A 19812-nucleotide genomic window follows, 5' to 3' on the forward strand; every position below is an offset into this window, starting at 1 on the left:
CGTGTTGGCAGGCCACTTTTAGTAGTATTGTCTTTTTTCGTGTACTAGTGGTATCTGTATATGTCTAAGTGAATTTGATGTTGTATTTGAAGATGTGCCTTCCTTGTGATTGGCATTAATGTAAGCGTTCTAAGTCTTCACTGTTTGCTATCAGGGCAGTAATTTCGGTAAGTCGGACATACACTACAGCAGATGATACACATAACTGGACGGATCGTGACACGTGTTAGAATCTCCAACTGTCTTACAACAAGGAAGAGTTAAAGTTGTGCCATAAAGCAGCTCTACTAGGGTAAAAGCTAGGTCTGCCTTAATTGACGTTCTGAAACACATTAGTATAATAGGCAGATATTCCAGTCATCTATCTGTGTTACCATATGTTTTAAGTGATGTTTTAAGTTGGTGTTAGAAACTTTTTCGCCGCGAAATGATAAGCCGTAGTATGAATCCTCTTAGTACCATGGACCTGAGAACAGGGGGTGCAAGCGCAACTCTTAAAATTTTTGGTGTGTGCAAACTCAAAATTTGTACTCTTACTTTTCTCGGATTTAGAAAACAGTGCCTTGTTTGTAAAAAAGTTTTGAACCTGGGTTTGCATCCCCTAAGCAAATTTCATTCCCAATCCAGGAATTGGGTTAACTCAGTAAGCAAGTTGCCGGCTTGTGTCAGTTGTTATTATCGCTGGAGTTCCAAAATACGAAATCCCGTGGAAAAGCAACGTTTTGCTACTGTTGAACATGAAACATCTCCAATCAATATAGGTCAACAGATAGCTTTAGCCCTGAACGGGAGATAAGGGTATAGCAATCTATATGTGTAAGTGTTGAAAACGAGCGTCCGGTACAGCTAAAGTTTATAGGAGAGATTTAATATGTAGATATATTTCTGCTTTTGACGACGTATACAATTCTTAGCCCACTGACAAACCTGTTCATATTTGGCCGAATGAAACGAGCTGTAATGAAATTTTTATGATGTTGCAACTTCCGGACGATACAAATTGTGAAGGGAAAAAAATGGTCACTACATATTCATAGTCCAAAAGATGTGGTAATAGTTGTCTTGCAAATGTTTTTGGATTCTATTGGAATCTGGTTATATGCACAAACTAAATCTATCTTTGAAAAATCTGTAGCACCATGTAGAGATGATGAGAAGTCATAAATGTGAGGAATAGGATATTTATCAGACACCGTTTTGGCATTTAACATCCTACAGCCACCAGAGGGACGCCAATCACCTTTGGTCTTTTTCGGGATTAACATGCAGTTTACGCTTGTAAAAAAGTTGGATCTTTTCGGTTTGAATGGCAGTTTTTCCTAGCGGTGTCATATGAAATTGTCACCCATAATTATGACCAAAATATCGATCTATTGCATTTCAATATGTTTTAGGGTTAGGGTTAGGGGTGGGGGGAAGGGTATCTTTTTTTCTTCACAAATGTAAATAAACCCAATCTGTTTCTTAAACGAGGGACATATTCATACGGCACAGAATGTTTTTTTACCTCAATAGACGTCACTGATTGGTTGAAATTGCAGAAATTGAAGAAAAAAAACAACAAATATCTTACAAACTATACAATTTGGATCTTTTCTTTTTGAAAGCCAGATTTTTCTAGTTAACTAAATAATTTGAAACTTCGTATACTGGTAGAATGTGTCAAAAGAAAACAATGATTTCAACTAGTTTTTTTGACAAAAATGTATTTTATAAGTTTAAACGTAGTTTAAATCTGCGAATTTTAACCAATCGTATGTCTGTTTTTATTTGAAATTATTAGCTGCATAGTGTTAATGTGACTTAGATAGCTATTTTGTGAGTGGGTAAGCAGTAAGCAAACAGCTGTGGTAGATGTGGTTATCATGGCAGTGGTGATAGTGGTGACAGTGGATGTGTATGATGGCAGCAATTATAGTGTTGGTGGTGGTGGTAGCGGCAGTGGATGATGATGATAATGATGATGATAGTAGTAGTAGCATTGATTATGTTAGGATGTCTCATGGATGGTAGTGTTGGTGTGTGTGTGTGTGTGTGTGTGTATGTATGGATCAAAACAGTTTGATTCAAATTCTGTGGTACTTATATATTCATACATACATATACATGTAGATAACATATATATATTGTATGTAAACATCTTTTATATATATATAATGTATGCATCTATAATACACACACATTATAATTATATACACATATATGCATATGCATTAGAACATGTGTGTATAGGTGTATATATATATATATCTATATATATAAAACTGTAGTTGTGTGAGTGTCTGTCCCCTTCGATTTAGATTCCTAACTCCTCCCACATTTTGCGGTGCAGTTTAACCAAATTCGAGTATCTTATAGTCGTGATTCATATCGAGCCCGTCTGAGTATTAGCGCGCGTCTACGATGAGTCTGCGATTTTAAAAATAATTTAACATCATTTTTTTATTCCATTTTAATGCATAATTTTTCGTGTGTCGATGGCGGCGGAGTTGGCGTCCACGCTCAAACACCTGCACTTGTGTTTGCTTCTCCCCCTTCTTCCCTCCCTCGTGAAGCTGTGGGGAAGGGAGTGTAAGGAAATCAACGTCGTAAAGCATTGTCAAGGAGACCAGCGTTCTTTTAGAACAACGACTTCATGGCTTGAAGACACCAAAACAGAAATGGCTAAGAAAGCCCGAATTGGCATCTATAAGGGAAGTAACTCTCTAAAAATGCTTATATAGTTATTTCCCTTACAAACCCGAGCAACGCCGGGCGATACTGTTAGTATATATATATATATATATATATATATATATATATATATATATATATATATATATATATATGCATATGTTTGTATACATGTGTGTGTACCTATTTAGGATCTACACGAATTTTATATATACTCCACGAAGTTTACGATAAGCGGAGATGTTTATATTTTAGCTATTTACATGTTTACGTTAACTACGTCACAAAATAGCTGTTTACGTCACAGTAACAATATTTTGAGAAGCAGTAAATAATATGAGGCCGAAAGAAAGAATATTATTGGTTAAAATTCGAATTTTTAAACAACGTTAAACTTAGAAATTACAATTCCGTTTTCATTTTGGTTTACAATTATGTTTTCTTTTGACACATTCTACCAGTATACGAAGTTTCAAATTGTTTAGTTAACTAGGAAAATCTGGCTTTCAAAAAGAAAAGATCCTAGAATTTTCTCAATAAAGCCAAGAGAAAAAGATGTTTTATAAACACATTTATTGTGCCAAAATTTGAAGTTAGTATTATGCATGATTTCTAGAGGAGCGTCTTGACGCCAAGTTTTGGAACGGGAAGTCGAACGAGCGGGAAAACGAGGCGTTTTGAGACATTCCGTTTTACCGCGAGTGACTGGATTCTGTCCTCAGTAAACTTATGGAATGCTGTTAGTTCTGAAGATAAAGAGGAAACGAAGAAGCTAAGGAAACTGGCAATAATATGACAATAATACCATCCGCTAACTTCACTGGTTGATCAAGAGTTACAATCGCTCACTGATGCTAAAATCCTTTCTACTATAGACACAAGGCTCGAAGTTTTGGCGGGATGGGGTGTCGATTATATCGACCTCAGTGCTCAACAGGTACTTATTTTATTGACTCTTAAAGGATGAAAGGCAAAGTCGATCTCGGCAGAGTTTGAACTCAGAATGTAAAGCCGAAAGAAATGTCGCAAAGCATTTTGTCCATCGTGCTAACGTTTTGCCGAGTTTGCACAGTGATAACAATTGTTTCATGAAGATTCCTCTATGGAAATATTTTCGAGCTGTTTTTTCTTACTTAGTAGTTATGAAAGCCTTTTATCACAAAGGGTTTTGATCGGAATACTTTTGCTGAGGACTGGACGTGTATTTTAATATTTCTAATGTAATTCCCTGGTACAAAATGGTTCCTGCATGAGCTATAATTAAGTCCTTTACCTCTACGCTTCGGGACAGTGGAAGGACACTTATTAAACTGAGTTGATGAGATTCGGACTGAATTTTAAAGGCCGAGAACTGAGTTTCCAACTGCGCAAACCAAATCACAGTATTTCTCGTTCAAAGTGGAGGTATGGAAACGGATATCGCAGGAAAAAAAATGTTTTGCTTATCCATTCACTCAATAACAGCGGTGAACGATTAAAGAATATGCAGCTGAGATGTCAGTGAAACAATTATGCAATAAAACATGATTTATCGCCGTACAAGAAAAAGGGCGATTGAAAACGCCGATAACCGACTAGAAACAACAGTCAAACACCGTGATTTACCATTGCTAAATGTTCAGATGTACAGAAAAATATTGGGCACAACATTATATCAGTTTTAATATTGACCAGTAGAAATTATTTCTGTAGTCAGTGGTTTGTCGAGTCAATAATTTGGTCGTAGAGATGCTGGGTCGAGGTTACCATTTTAGTTATTAGAGATATCGGATGATATTGGTGCGTCGAGTTCATCGAGCTCAATTTAGTGTTGTCATTCGCGGGTATTTTAAAAAAAAATTTCATCGGGTCACCATTTTAGTGTGTGTAATGAACTTACATATGTCAAGGTCACCATTTCGGCAGGTCGTAGTCATTAATTCATCGTTGGTAGGTTGCATATGGAGGCGAGAAATGACCATAGCAATATTTATATAAGTTTCCATATTTTTTAATTTACCCATTTACATTTATATGTATACAAATAATTGATTTTATGGGAAAACATTAATGAGTTAAGGGATGGAATAGTTAAAAATCTTCTGTACTACAATTTTGTAGACAATATTATGAAAGCAGTTCATAGTTATTGAAATCAGAATAAGTAATACTATTGCATATATAGGGGGTTTTAAGCAACCATTGCTTCTTTTATGTTATTATTATATCGTATATTCTCTAATTAGTCGGGGTCACCAATTTTCCTATAGGCGGTTTAGGCTACCATGAGCTTTCTCTAATGTCATTATTATATAAATATAACATTTTATATTATGTACATGTGAAAGAAAAGATAATTTTCGTCGTGTAGAAGTACGACTATATATTTCACTAGCTAATTCATAAATCTAACTAATAAATGAATCACAACAATTCAAATAAGACTTGTCGGATTTTCCTTGGACATGGCATGAAAAATCATCAATGTCTCAAATGAGTGAGTGCCGTGGAGTTTAGTTACATCCAACAAACACTAAAGTTTTTCCTAAAATCCAGGGTTTTTATAACTGCTCAACTTGACTTAAAAGAATCGAAATTACATACATATATTCTTTAAGTAACTTTTATTATTCTTATATGAGCAGTTATATTAACCAATGAAAAAACGACAATAACATTTCTTCGGCAATACGACATTACGTCATATTGCCGGCTACCACATATTGGCGCCTTATTTTAAAATGGCTACTTGCTACACATATAAGTAATGTGTGCAAGATTGGTACCTTTTGTCAAACATGACATAAGCATGTGAAGTAAAGAGAAGTAAAAGTAGAAGAGAGTGAGAGATCGTCTTATGCAGCAGAGCAGCATGCTTCCATGTGATTTCTGGATGGCTCTGCTTGGGATTCAATTCACTAGCTTTTTATAACTCAACAGAGTTTTTCTAGAAGGCTTGAACAGACTATTTGGGGGGAAGATTTCAGCTGGCTTGATTACACACCAGCTGACGTGATTAATCAAACCATGTTTACATAGGCGTTAATTGCCTTTTTTCAGCAAAGCTTTTAGCTCTGTCTGGCATGCACATCTCCTATGACAACTTTCCACCGCCTGGTTGTAACAACCTCTCATCTCTTGGATCAGTATATTCCTATCAGATCATACCATTACAGCATGTGTTGATACAGCTCTTTCTGCCCCACTCTCAGTGGAGTCCGGTATTCTCCAGTTTTGGGTTATGTACCCCACTCTCTTCCTACAATACATCAATGACATACATAGCACCACATCCAACAATACCGACTTTTATGTAGATGACATGTCCTTTCATTCCTCCCTAACCTTTCCTTAGCATGCATCATCCACATACAACCTAAATATCACTTCCCAAACCTGCATTGATTCCATAAAAGGAGACATTGAGAGTATCCTTCAATGAGGCCATGCCAATCTTGCCAAATGCTGGACCTCACTATCACCAAGGATCTTTTCTGATGAAAGCACATCCTTAACACATGGCCCTCTGCAAAACCAGAAAATATTTCAGCTGCCAACAGTTGCAGTCAGCCTGCAGTGAGGGCCACAATAAAGTACTATTCCCATAGTATTGCCATTTGCAGGTGTTTTTTTTTTCTTCATCAGGTCACCATTTTAGTGTGTGTAACGAATTTATACATGTCAGTGGCACCATCTAAGACAACACTGCTGCTAGAAACACAGACATCCTGGATTGCATCCAGAGAAGGGCTATTCAATTGACTGGCATTCACTCACCAACTGATCTACTCCAACCTGTCCTATAGGTGTGCTATCACCTCTCCCTGTTTTTTTCTTTCACTACTATAATGGTTGCTGCTCCTCAGTACTTTCTGACATTATACTTCTAACATTCAGGCATCCTTGATACCCTTCTCTCTTCACTACTTACCACCTTGGCTGTATCCTATTTTCTTGCTCCCTCCACTTTAACCATTATCCCCAGTCTTTCCTCCAGAGGACAGGAGCTCCCTAGAAAAGTCTCCCTGCTCATGTCTTCCCCATAAGTCTTGAACTGCAAAAGTTTAAATGGAGCAATAATAATAATAATAAGCTCACTGTTCTGGGAGTTGCAGGCAATATGACACAGTCCTCACTTTGCTCAGACTCAGCAAGTGAAAAAAAAAAGCCACCACCCTATATTGGAACTTTTATAACTGACTTCAAAAAAAAAAATGGAGGAAATGAAAGCGACAGAGGAAGCAGGCTTTGAATATATCATCATCATTGGCACTGTGAGCTGATTTTAGGAGTATTTACACCATTCATCTATAAGAAATTTTTTCCATGACAAAATAGTGAATGGCTTCCTTATGGGTTTGAACGTGCCCCAAGCATATTTGAACTGGTAATAACTTTGTATTCATACACATCACAGCTTAGCGCTGCCACCCCGTATATTGTTTTAATGTTTTCTTTCTCAAGCTTGCATAAGTTAGATAGAATTCATTTATGCAGATTTTCTGTGGCTGATGCCCTTCCTGTCATCAGGCCTCACCTATATTTTCCCAATAGCCAGAGATTTATTTTCCTGGAAGACAAGACATTAACATCATGTGTGTGGTGGCGATGCTCATTTACAACTATCACATGATGTCAATACAAAGGTATACACAGACACACATATATAAACACACACACACTTTAAGCTTTTTTCAGTTTCTGTAAACCAAATCCACTCATAGGGGTTTGGTTGGTTCAAGGCTACAGTAGAAGGTGTCATGCAGTGGGACTGAACCTAAAACCGTATGGCTGAAAAGCAAGATACTTAACCACACAGCCAAACCTGTGTCTATATTTTAATATATGTGTGTGGTGTGTGTGTGTGTGTGTATCATCATCATCATTTAGCATCCATTTTCCATGTGGGCATGGGTTAGACAGTTTGACTGGGACTAGTAAGCCGGAAAGCTGCACCATACAGATGACTGGAGCCTGTCATATGGATATGACAGGCTCCAGTCATCTGTTTTGGCTTGGTTTCTATGGCTGGATGCTCTCTCTAATGCCAACCAATTTACAGAGTGTACAGGTTTTTTTTTACATGTCACTGGCACATAGACACACACATCTATTTATGAAACAGTTTAAATTGTTTATTTTTTTTACTTACTGAATCCGACAGAAGGGGTTGAGCCCATGGCCTAAGCAGATCCCCTCAAGACTGGTAAGACTAGCATCATTCATATTCCCCTTGAACTTTTATAAGTCAACACTTGCAGGGAAAGCATGATCAGAGAAGGAATTCCAGAGAGTTGACATTCTGGGAAGGAAAGATTTGGTGTAATGATGAGTGGTGGTGGTGGTGGCAGGCTTTAGGATGGTGGCCACAAGAAAGATGATAACAGGAGAGGTGAGTGTGAATGGAAATGCCTGACAGATATTGCTTGAGCCAGCCAGCTCCAAGGAACAGAGGCTATCATAACATCTGCCAAAAAGGCAGAGAAAAAAAGCACACTTGTGGGCTATGGGTTGAAGAGGCAATGTTATAGTGGGTCAGATGTCATCAAAACCAAATTACATTTGATATCAAAGTAGCTAATAGTAGTGAGACATTGGCTTGCAGAAGTTGTGCACAGGTTGTGAAAAAAAAAATGAAGCATGGGCTGCTACATGTGTAATATTAGTATATATGATCAATGAGGCATAGAAGAGGAGAATGATAAACTGGGTACAAGGGGAATCAAATGTAGCATGCAAAAAGAGACAACTGCATTGGTACAAACATGTAATGTGTATAGATGATAATAGATAAGCAAAGAAGTAGTAGAAAATCCATGTGCAAGTAATCAGTAGAAGACATCAAGAGAAGTGGTGCAATGTTGTGTTGGAAAGGACATGTTCAACACATATATGGATAGGCAGATATAAAATGATGAAACATGTTGATGTGGGTGTGTGCAATATGTATATTTTCAAATGCTGACAATAGTCTCTCTAACTACTCTCTCACTCTTCCTATTAAGTCCACATCTTTAAAGCTACCACAGTCAATGTAGGTACAACAAAAGGTAGGTCCAGTAAGATTGTTGAAATAGTAGAGTGAAGACATATAGATGTGTGCTGTGTACAAGAGGTAAGATGGAGGGCAGCATCAGCTAGATTCCTTATGAGTAAGGAATAAAAGTACATTATTCTTTTGGGTAGCCAGCAGTGATAGAGTGGATGATATAGTATACTTTTGGCAGAGAAATGGGTAAATAAAGTACTCAAATTAGTCAGATTGTATGATAGAAAAGTTAAATTGAGGGTAGTCTTCAATACAGTGACATTTATCTCTGCCGATGTTTCACAATCTGGGCTGGCAGATGGACAGGAAGTTTGGTTTTACAAGACCTTTTTGCAGCTTACTTTGATGACAAATGACAATTAGCTTATTATCATGGTGGTGACTTCATTGGACATGTTGGGCAGCACTCTGATGAATTCCAGGCATATATGGAGGTTAGAGCTTTTTTCTAGAAATGTGGCAGGGACAAGGCTCCTGAGCTTGATGATGTGAATGATTTGATGATCTACAGCACTAACTTCAGAAAACCAACCAGCTGTCTGATCAATCTCTCAATCTAGCAATACAAAGTCAGATTGACTACATTCTTGCCAGAAAATGGGATAGAAAAGTGCTTGTGAATGTAAAGTCTTTCTCTGGTGAAGAATGTATAACCCAACAAAGATTAGTAATTAGTGACTTCAGACTTAGAGCTAAAAGGATTCAAAGACTCAAACCAGTCTGCAAGCTTAAAGATCCAGCAAACACTCAAAAGTTTAGAGATGGTTTAGTTGAAGCATTTGACAAAAAGGAAGAAGAGATAGGGATCTTTAGAATAGAGGACAACTGGAAGTTGATATGAGACAACCTACTGAGGGGCATGGGCCAAGTATATGGCTGGTGCAAGGTCCTAGCTAACTGAGCCATGTATGTTAGTAAAGTGAGCATTGACAATGAGAATTCTCTTAAATGTCCAGGAGGAGGTAGCTAGTTTCTATGCACTACCCTGGATGTAGCAGATATCTGCTGTTACACAGGTAACCTAATTAGTAGTGAAGGGGGATGTTCTGAAAGTATAATTGCTAGAATAAGAATTGAGATGGAGAAAGTTCAAGGAGTTATCACCTCAATTGGTAACAAAATCTGTCATTCAGTGTGAAAGGCAGATTGTATGGTGTTTGGTGAGAATACCAATGCTACATGACAGTGATGTATGGGCCCTGACTGTAGAAGAAATGTAAAGACTAGAATGAAATAAAGCTAGTATGCTCTGATTACTGAGAGAAAAATTAGGTATAAGATGAATCAGATATAGTACAAGAGAGAAGACTGCACTGGTATGGATGAGGTATGAACGAAGTAGTGAAAGCTGAACTCAAGATGTTGACCACATGGTGGAGATAGCAAAGGACTGAGTTGATATGTGTTTGGTTTTGCTTGAGAACATTTGTCCATCATGGCAAAAGTGAAGTCCTAAAAGTAGTATGTTAATGTCTATGTAATCAGGAAGTCCTACCTCTACACCTCTCTGTCTCCATCCCTCCATTACTCTTCAAACAACGGCACTATTTAGATAATGTAATTATATAACAGCAGAATATGCACACATTTCATCCTCTTTGTGCTATTAGTAACTTCACCCTCTATCTAGAACTAGTTCCTTTAACATCCATCCCTTCTCATTTTATTTTCCATTGATTACTCCTCTCTGTGCCTCCAGTTATCTCTCCCTCCCAGCTGAGTTACATCTCTACTGTCATACCTCATCTTTAACATCCTCATGGCCCCGCCACACGTTAACCCCTGACTAAATACCTCTCACCTCCACTTCAGTCAGTATAAAGCTGACTTCCTCTATAACCTCTCTGCTTAATGGGGATCTTAGTCTTGCAAGCTACCTGGTGACTTCACTAATGTTGGTGTAATGAAAAAAGCACACTGACTGGAGCCTGTTAAACCATCTATGGAAGACAACTGTTAATGACGACGATGCTGATGCTGATGATGATGATATATGCATATATACACAGATATAACAGAAGTAAATAGACACCCCATAAAACATCGTTTTATGTTTATTCGAACTTGTATAGGTTTATATTTTTTATTAATTGACATTTTTATGTTTCAGGTTCTATATGTGATTGTTTAATTACGCCACATACAAAAGAAGCCTTGGAAATGTCTGAATTTCAAAGAGGTCGTATTGTGGGTCATTCTGAAGATGGACATAATCAGCGTAAAATTGCAGAAAACCTTGGGTTCCTGCTTTCTACAGTTAATAGGGTGATTGTGCAATTCCCCAGAGAGGGGAAGGAGTCCACATCACCTTGCCTACATCAACCAGGGCCCTCTAACAGGACCCTTCTCTTTGCTAAGAGAATTGTGGAGGATAATCTTTGTTGCAAGGCCTCTGACAAAGCAGAACAGGTTGATGACAGTCCCAGAACAGCTGTTAGGTATCTCCACAAACTTGGTCACTATGGCAAGAAGCCACTTCTTCGACCAGCCAACATCAAGTGCAGGAAAGATTGGGCCAGTGAGATGGTGGAGAGGCCAGTAGCATTTTGGGACACTGTCATATTCAATGATGAGTCCAGATTTGCTGTATTTCCTGATAGTGGTCAAGTGTGGGTCTGGAGAGTCTGTGATCAAGAATTTGATGTGAAAAAAATTGCAGCCAACAATGAAACATGGCAGCTATTCTGTGATGGTCTGGGAAGCAATTTGGAGCATTGGTTGATCAGAGCTGGTGGAGTGTGAGGTAAACATAAACTCAGATAAATATGTGTCCAGTGGTGAAATGATTAAAGAAGACTTTTTATTTATGGAAGATGGGACTCCTATCCAACATAACTAAAATGACCCAAGATTTGATGGATGAGGATGGCATTAAAAAGCTTCCATGGTCAAGCCAGTCACCAGATATGAACCCTATTAAACACTTCTGGGACATAATGAACTGGATACTTCATAAAAAGAACAAGAAAGCATCTTCAAAGCCAGATCTTTTGAGATTACTGCATGAAACTTGGCAAGAAATTCCACAAGAGATGATTTGTCATCTGATCAGTAACATGCCTAATAGGGTCCTAGCATTGAAAAATGCAAAGGGCTACTAAATATTAAATATTCACATTATAACAATTAATAAATAATTTGAATGTATAATTTCAGATTTAAAGGAATTTAAATGAGGGTGTCTATTTACTTCTGCCATGTCTGTGTGTGTGTGTGTGTGTGTGTGTGTATACATAAAATATACATACATGAATATACATATATGAATACATACATACACACATCTATATACATGCATAAATACATATATATACACACGAGGAAGTGCTGAAAAGTTCCTGGCTTTAAGGGTGTCGTGAAAGACCTGGTTGGAGGCCCAACCTTCTGAGTACTTTTACAGGGCTTAGAAAAACTGAAGGGAAAGAATTAGTGTCAGGGGTTAGTGAGAAAGGGAAGGACAGAGTAGTAAAGGTGATAATGTGGGATGCTGTGTTTGAGGATCCAGTTCCATCTATATTATAATGACAAGTATAGGCAAGTGTGAAACGTTTTTTGTCAATTTTTCAATGTTAGCAAGGGTTAGGTGAATTTATTATTGAAACATTGTTTTAGAGCCAGTTGGCCTTCCTATCATCAACTTTTACTCGTAATTCATGGAAGGAGTCTTTTATTCAACATGACTTCCAAGGAACAGAGTTAATTGGTGACTTGTTGACGTAGGAAATGACGCTGAGGTCTGTTGTTCGGCAAGGAAAATTTGGACAAGCACAAATATAAACAAACACAAAGGCATCACCTTGGGCGTCTTCTTCTATAGCCTCGAGCCGACCAAAGCCTTGTGAGTGGATTTGGTAGATGGAAACCGAAAGAAGCCTGTCGTATATATATATGTGTGTGTGTGTGTGTGTGATCACCGCTTGACAAACGGTGTTGGTGTGTTTACGTCCCCGTAACTTAGCGGTTCGGCAAAAGACATCGATAGAATGAGTACAAGGCTTAATATAAAAAAAGGTCCTGATTTGTTCGACTAAAAACTCTTCAAGGTGGTGCTTCAGCATGATCGCAGTCAAGTGACTGAAACAAGTAAAAGAATAAACGAACACATACACATATATATATATATACGTGACGGTGAAAGAAGCCCAGTGTGTGTGAGGACACACACACACACAATGGGTTTCTATCACTTTCTAACTACGAAATCCACTCACAAAGTTTTGGTAAGGGCCTGTGGCTGTGGTAGAAGAAACTTGTACAAGGTGCTACATAGTGGGATTGAACCTCAAATCACATGGTTGGGAATTGAACTTCTTAACCACACAGCCAAACCTGCGATACACACACACGCACAGACAGACACAAACACACACTTACCAAGTGTGACTTATCATAGTTAGCTGTCCTAGAATTTCCGATAGAATGTGTACTCCTCCTTGATTGCCGTCACTTGTTGGAGAAGCGTATTTGACCCTAACAGGATTTGAACTCAGGACGGAAAGGGACATAACCGAACACGACTCAAAAGATTTTCTCTATTTTGTGTTTACCATCCGTCAGCTATGTAAAATAAATAGTATATATAAATATACATAATATAAAATAATATAATATTGTATATATATATATATATATATATATATATATATATATATATATATATATATGTGTGTGTGTGTGGTGTGTGTGTGTGTTAATATTATGGAATGTAATATAAAGATTTATGAAGAAAAATTAGGTACATAAGGAGTTGTTAATTTTCATATGCAAATAGTAAATTTCTTTTACGAACGCAGAATAATTTAGTATTTGTTTGAAGCACCTGTTAAATAAATAAATATTTGAATTTTATCTGTATATTACTTTTAAAAGATAACTCAAGAAATTTTTTGACTGAATGTGAAAACTGCATAATTATTGTCTAATCAACGCTTAGAAAACTGAGAAAAATATTCATTCGCAGTATTTTATTCTTTTTAATAAATTGATTGAAATTCCAAAGAAAGAAAAAATTGATAGCGAGTATGGGGGAATAATTGAAAAGAAAATAATATTTGTTACTGGTTCAGTAGACAGATCGTAATTCACCTTCTGAAAGCCTGTTCTAATTTTTGAAGTCGGCGGGAAGCCATGTTAGGTCGTGTGTAAACCCCGTAGACAGTAAATTCGACCATTCAACATGGCGGCCTTGTAGAATGATCTGTTATTCTGTGTAGCCACACTCTTTTGTCATTTTACACACTGTCACGCTCAAGAGGTACCTGACACTGCATTTGTTTCCAAATGATTTAACCACATTGGACAATATTATTTACTTCTTTCATGTGGTGAATTGATTATCAACGCGGATTTCCGATTTTTTTCAGGCTCCATGTGTGGCGGTGTTTTGAAGAATAGTGGCTACAGCCTTTTGGAGAGAAGGAGATACGCTTGCATGTGCACTGTCGCCAGTTGAGGTTTTACCTGTCGGTATAAATCTCTGCCAACATCTGGAATGAAAATGGCTGATACTGGGACTAGACGACGCGTTAAGCTTTATATGCTAAACGAAGATCGCCAGTGGGACGATCGAGGAACAGGGCATGTGTCGTCAGGCTACGTTGAAAGGTTGAAAGGAATGTCTCTTTTAGTTAGATCTGAGACTGATGGTGAGTTGTGGTTTTTTGTTTCGGATATCTTTTACAGAATTCATTAAAAAAATATGTATATTTTGGCATGGTTTATCTCCTCGAACATGCAGTAGGTCGGTGAGAAACTAAAAGCTACACCGATACATAAACTCTTAATGGAGGGCTTTCATTGTACTTAGTTATTTAAATGTTCATTTTTCGAAAAAGAAATTCATTCATTAGTTACAGTTTTTGTTTTCATGATGAATTTTAAACTATCGGCACTAAATCTGTTTGAAATTTTATCCCCCCCTCATGATTATTTTGATGTCTTGATATCTTAAATTAATGCAGTTGATCGGTTGATATTCATTTTTTTTAATGAAATACTGACTGGATATTTGTTGATATGTTTCTTCCTGTCTGTAAAACTATATACATATTTTCTTTTCTTATTTTCTTGTTTCATAATTATACAGTTTTACCCGAATATCTAACATACATAGAACCGTTAATAGTTGGGTTATAATTTTGTCCCCTTTACCATACCATCATTATTATTCAATTTCTTTTTAAAACTCTAAATTTTACAATTTGTTTGTTTTATTTGTCCCAGAGTTTTGTTTTTAGTCCTCTAAATTCTAACATATGTAGTGAAATTTCAAGGTACCATTGTTTACCACAAACCAGCTCCCATCTTCTGTCACCACTGTGTAGTCAGCTCCTCTGCCTTCTCCCCCCGTTACTAAAGTTACTATTTCCATTGCTGAGCGCCACTTATTGTTGTTGTTATTATTGACCGAATGCTTAGAGTGTCGTTGCTGAAGGCATTGCACCGTTTCACCATTTCATTTTATTGGCTACATCAGATAAATATAACTAAATCATATTATCGGAATAAATTTCTTTTTACTTCTAAAATCTCTTTAGATTAATTCGGCATCTCACAAATCATGGATGCGAGCTCTACAGAAGAATCCTATATTTTCATCTCTGTCTATAAATCACCGATTCCTTCATCTCCCTCACATAGCGAGCTTGATTCATTTTACTGTCCTTTGTTCGAAAGGAATATTCTGTTTATTCACCCCCTCTCTCTTCGTTTCTCAATAAATAACTTTTAAAGAAAACTCTTCATTTTTACCCCTTTATGTTTAGATTTTTGCTTCAGTTTATATCGATTTGTAATTACAGTTTTTCATCGGTTAGATCACCAATTGAGATTAAATTGGTGTCCTGTAGAAAAGTCTAATTATACTATAGTTGTTAGTATGCTGTTTGTGTGTGTATGTATATATATATATATATATATATATATATATATATATATATACATATATATATGTGTGTATATATATATATATATATATATATATATATATATATTTATTTATTTATTCACACATGCATATGTACTTGGCGATATAGTTGGTAATATCTTGACTTTATCCACTGTTAAAAACAAATAAACAAACAAAAAAATTCAACCTTACCGATCGTTTTTGTATATCTGCTGTAAGCAACCACTCAATAGAGGATATTTTAAATTTGTTATATCATCTCATGAAAGTTTTGGATAATTTATATTTGTCAGTGAAGAGTAAAGCCAAATATGATCCTACTTCATTCAGAATTGAAGTTGACGTCATATCCAGTTAAAGCTAACAAAAACAACACCTAGCACTTTTAAGCTACATTTTCTAGCCTTGTTTCCCCCCCACCTTTTTTTAAACTTATTAAATGTCAGATTGAATTAAAAGTACCATTTATGAATGAAATAAATGTATTAAAGGAAATGAATTTTAAAAATCCTATTTTGTATTCGTTTGTATTTCGACAGCTGGCCAAGTTAGTTGCTATTTGTGTTTTAAGAACCTTTTGCCTCGGCTACATAAGGCCTTAATTTTTTCAGTTAATAAATACTTTCACCGCTGAAATTGTAGTGTTACTTAGTCTTAATTATTTATATTTAGTCGTGTCTAAATCTTTTTTCTCCGTCAATAATACATTGCAAGAGCTGATGTTTTGAAATATTTGACGAAAAGGGCTGGGTTTTTTTTTTTCATTTAAATCGTAATCAGTTTCTCCTATCTAGTCCAATATAAGATAACGCATGCTCTTCTCAATAGTTTTAATAATTTCTTAAATGTGAAATCAGTTCGTTTTGCGATAAGGCTTTCACAAATATATGATAAAATAACTTGTTTGCTACCAGTAGTTTTATTTAGATATGTTTAAATTTTGACAACTGAAACGTTTTAGAACAGTCTCATTCTCTCTTTAGAGCTCACCGTTTATTTCTTTTAACAATCAGCTTTTATAATAATTAACTTCACTCTTATTTTTCATTAGGTTCATTACTGCTGGAGTCTAAAATACAACCTGATACAGCCTATCAGAAACAACAGGTATGTTTTTTTTTAAATCTAAACTTTTAATTCTTTCAATATATTTAGCAATTTTGTATATGTTAATTCATTATGTATGTAATCAAAGTTAACACTGAACATGTAAATATTTTTCTTGAAAAAGAAAATCAAGTTGATCTTGAATTTTTATTGCAATTCCAATATCCACTTTTTATGTATAGAATAATTATGAATTTATATTTATGGTTTTCAAACTTATTTCAGTGAAGGCTGCTGTATTGGATTGGAGTCTGACCTGGATTTATTTGTGGTCTAAAGTATTCAGTGCTTGGTCAGTAAGGATAGTGTAGACTTAAATGTTATTGTAATTGTCATATTCCTATCCACTGGGACAGTACTATATTTATTTGATAAACTTTGAAACGAGTGAGTTCCAAAATAATTTTGTAGAGTTCATTTGTGCTAAGAAAATGCATATGTAAAGATATTGGAGTAGAAGATATTTACATTTACTGATATGAAGACCTGTGTTCAGATACCTGTTCTTACATCTTGGTTACTCTGCATGTTGAGAACCCTCTACTTAGAACTCATGCCTCTTTTCACTTGGTATATATTATCAAATTGCATTCCTCTCTGTGCCAGCAAGCTTAACTACCTGTCTTGCACACAATGAGAGAACCTCAGCATTGTAATTTGACCTGTTAAAAAATACCAACCAAAATCTTCAAGTCATATCTCACTGTCTTAGAAGAGGACCAAGACACATGATAACATGGTCTTGAAAGGGCGTGTCATGACTGGAATGCCTTTGATATACACTACTTGATTGGAACTGACGTATGGTGAAACAACATTGCCTGATACTTTTGATGGCATATTGTTTTATCAGTCTGTTATTTTGAACATTGTTAAAAACAATAGATAAGTTTAATAATTCAATCTTCATAATGTTATCTATTTTTGCATGGCCCCAGTAGAAGAGTAGCGAAGTATCAAGGTTCTTTGGTACTCATAAGTATTTTTGAAAATCTTTTTGAGAACATGAAGCTTTCATAGATATTAAATTTTCTGAGAAAGCACAGTTTCTTTAATATGAAATAGTTTTATGAAAATGCATTTGGTTTTTTTAATTTGTGCTGAAATTTAAATATGTACAAGAACATCTTATTGATATGCTTAACACTAATTATAAATGACATTTAAATGTGATCATTTTAATTTCAGGAAACTCTTATTGTTTGGTCTGAGGCAGAAAATTATGACCTTGCTTTAAGCTTTCAGGAAAGGGCTGGTTGTGATGAAATTTGGGAAAAAATTTGTCAGGTACACGAAAATTTTTTTATTATTATTTGCCCATGTTAAATAGTCTTCAAATCAATTGTTTAACTTTAATGAAAAGAAAGTCGCATTTTTCAATATCACTTTTAGAGTGCACAATAACAGTGAAGATAGTGGAGACCGTAGACTAGAAAATATTCTATGGTATTCTCTACTTACTCTCTGATGTAAATTCTTCGTAGTGTTGGCCCTTCTATTTATCTTTTGTTTCATAAAAGAAATAGTAGCTGTTTAGATTTCATGTTTGTCTTCTGTAATAATTATATGTATGCACTAATCTTGGCATCGATATGATGATGCAAATAAAGGAGTAAATAAAGCGTGTGTTTGTTACAGGAGGGTAAATTGATTGAGGACAGAAATGCACCAAGCAAAACATGGTGTATTGAGCATTAGAGGGATCATGACTGACTAGTTGTTGGTTAACAGTCCACTTCATACAAGTGGATTGCAGTCTCATTTAAGAATGACTTTTCTCCAGCATGGTAACAGTTAACTTGCTGGAACTGAGGTTATTAGGTTGGGCTACAAGTAGCAGTTTATGCTATTTGCAAGAACTGCACACTACTATTTTCTGAAACATATGGGCTACTTTGGGCTTGATCAGCTAAGTAAGTTAGAATCTTTAATTAATGTGCATGCATACATATCTATATATATATATATATATATATATATATATATATATATATATATATATATATGATAACAGTTTAACTCAGCCCCATAAAAGTTTGCAGATATAGGACATGTCCACCTTGAACAAGTGATGAGGTGGATATGTCCTACACCCACAAAACTTTGTGGAGATGAGTGAAGCTGTTGTTAAATACATGTAACTCAACAAAATGTGTTGATTGCTACTTTAATTTGTTTGCTCACTTGTGTGTGTACACATACCTTTAGTTCTGTGGCTTCCAAGTTACACAAACTACTGGAACAGAAATTCAGCTTTAGAGACAAGAAATCAATACCCAAGAATCTACATCGTGTAAATATATGTGAAAATACTTACATATAATTAACTGACCTGTCTGGGCAAGTGAAAGTGATAATGAAAACTGGTAAAAACCATATTTACAACATACACAGACAATCATTACACCCTATCGCTAAGTTTCATCTATATTCATTCAATAGTTTTATTTTTATTCATGTATACTGAACTAATTGCATTTCCTCAAAATCTTATAGTAATAAGTGAAATGTTAAAACATTTCACTTAATTTTTTATTTTACTCTTAGTTGAAAAATCTACAAGTCGGAAACCAGTATTAAAATGTAATCCATGATAAAATTATAGCATTTTCTACCTTGTCTCATTTTCCTTATACATATCGAATTGTGTGTTACCTTTTACCTTTTATATTTATATGTGCCAAAAATATTGAGTAAAATTTAAAATGTGTCAGAATTCGTATATATAAATATATTCATTGATATATTATGTAATTAAAGCAAGTGAAGAATAATTTATTCTATATGTTTATGAATATGAAAAATAAAATTATAGTCATAAGTTTTCACGAAATTTTTTTTGTATTATAGTTCAACAGAAATTACATCAATATGTGTAACATTTTCTATATAGAAAACTGTTTTAACATACACCTTTCTGAATTTTGCAGCTACAAAGAATTTTTTTTGTAGTATAGGGAAAAAGTCATATTTAACTCAGCTGGATTCAGATTTCAAAGTTTTATGTACATTTTATATATATATATATATATATATATGGAGTGGTTGGCGTTAGGAAGGGCATCCAGCCGTAGAAACATTGTCAGATCAAACTGGG

General features: G+C 35.5%; 1 protein-coding gene across 2 annotated transcripts in view; it reads left to right on the top strand.

Moving 5' to 3' along the window:
- The first annotated feature begins 13807 nt into the window (after positions 1–13807).
- The window catches only part of LOC115217184 (serine/threonine-protein phosphatase 4 regulatory subunit 3A), a 56962-nt gene continuing 50957 nt past the window's right edge, over positions 13808–19812 (top strand). The window contains exons 1-4 of one of the 2 annotated variants that reach the window (XM_029786813.2): positions 13808–13955; positions 14065–14346; positions 16660–16715; positions 17904–18002. In XM_029786813.2, the coding sequence (XP_029642673.1) occupies positions 14193–14346; positions 16660–16715; positions 17904–18002 (309 nt within the window). In that variant the 5' untranslated portion in view covers positions 13808–13955; positions 14065–14192. Of the gene's footprint in view, positions 14347–16659; positions 16716–17903; positions 18003–19812 lie in introns of both variants that reach the window. The other variant, XM_029786814.2, reaches the window with a different exon arrangement.

Source organism: Octopus sinensis, linkage group LG11 (assembly GCF_006345805.1).
Source record: "Octopus sinensis linkage group LG11, ASM634580v1, whole genome shotgun sequence".
In the NCBI taxonomy this organism is placed as follows: domain Eukaryota; kingdom Metazoa; phylum Mollusca; class Cephalopoda; order Octopoda; family Octopodidae; genus Octopus; species Octopus sinensis.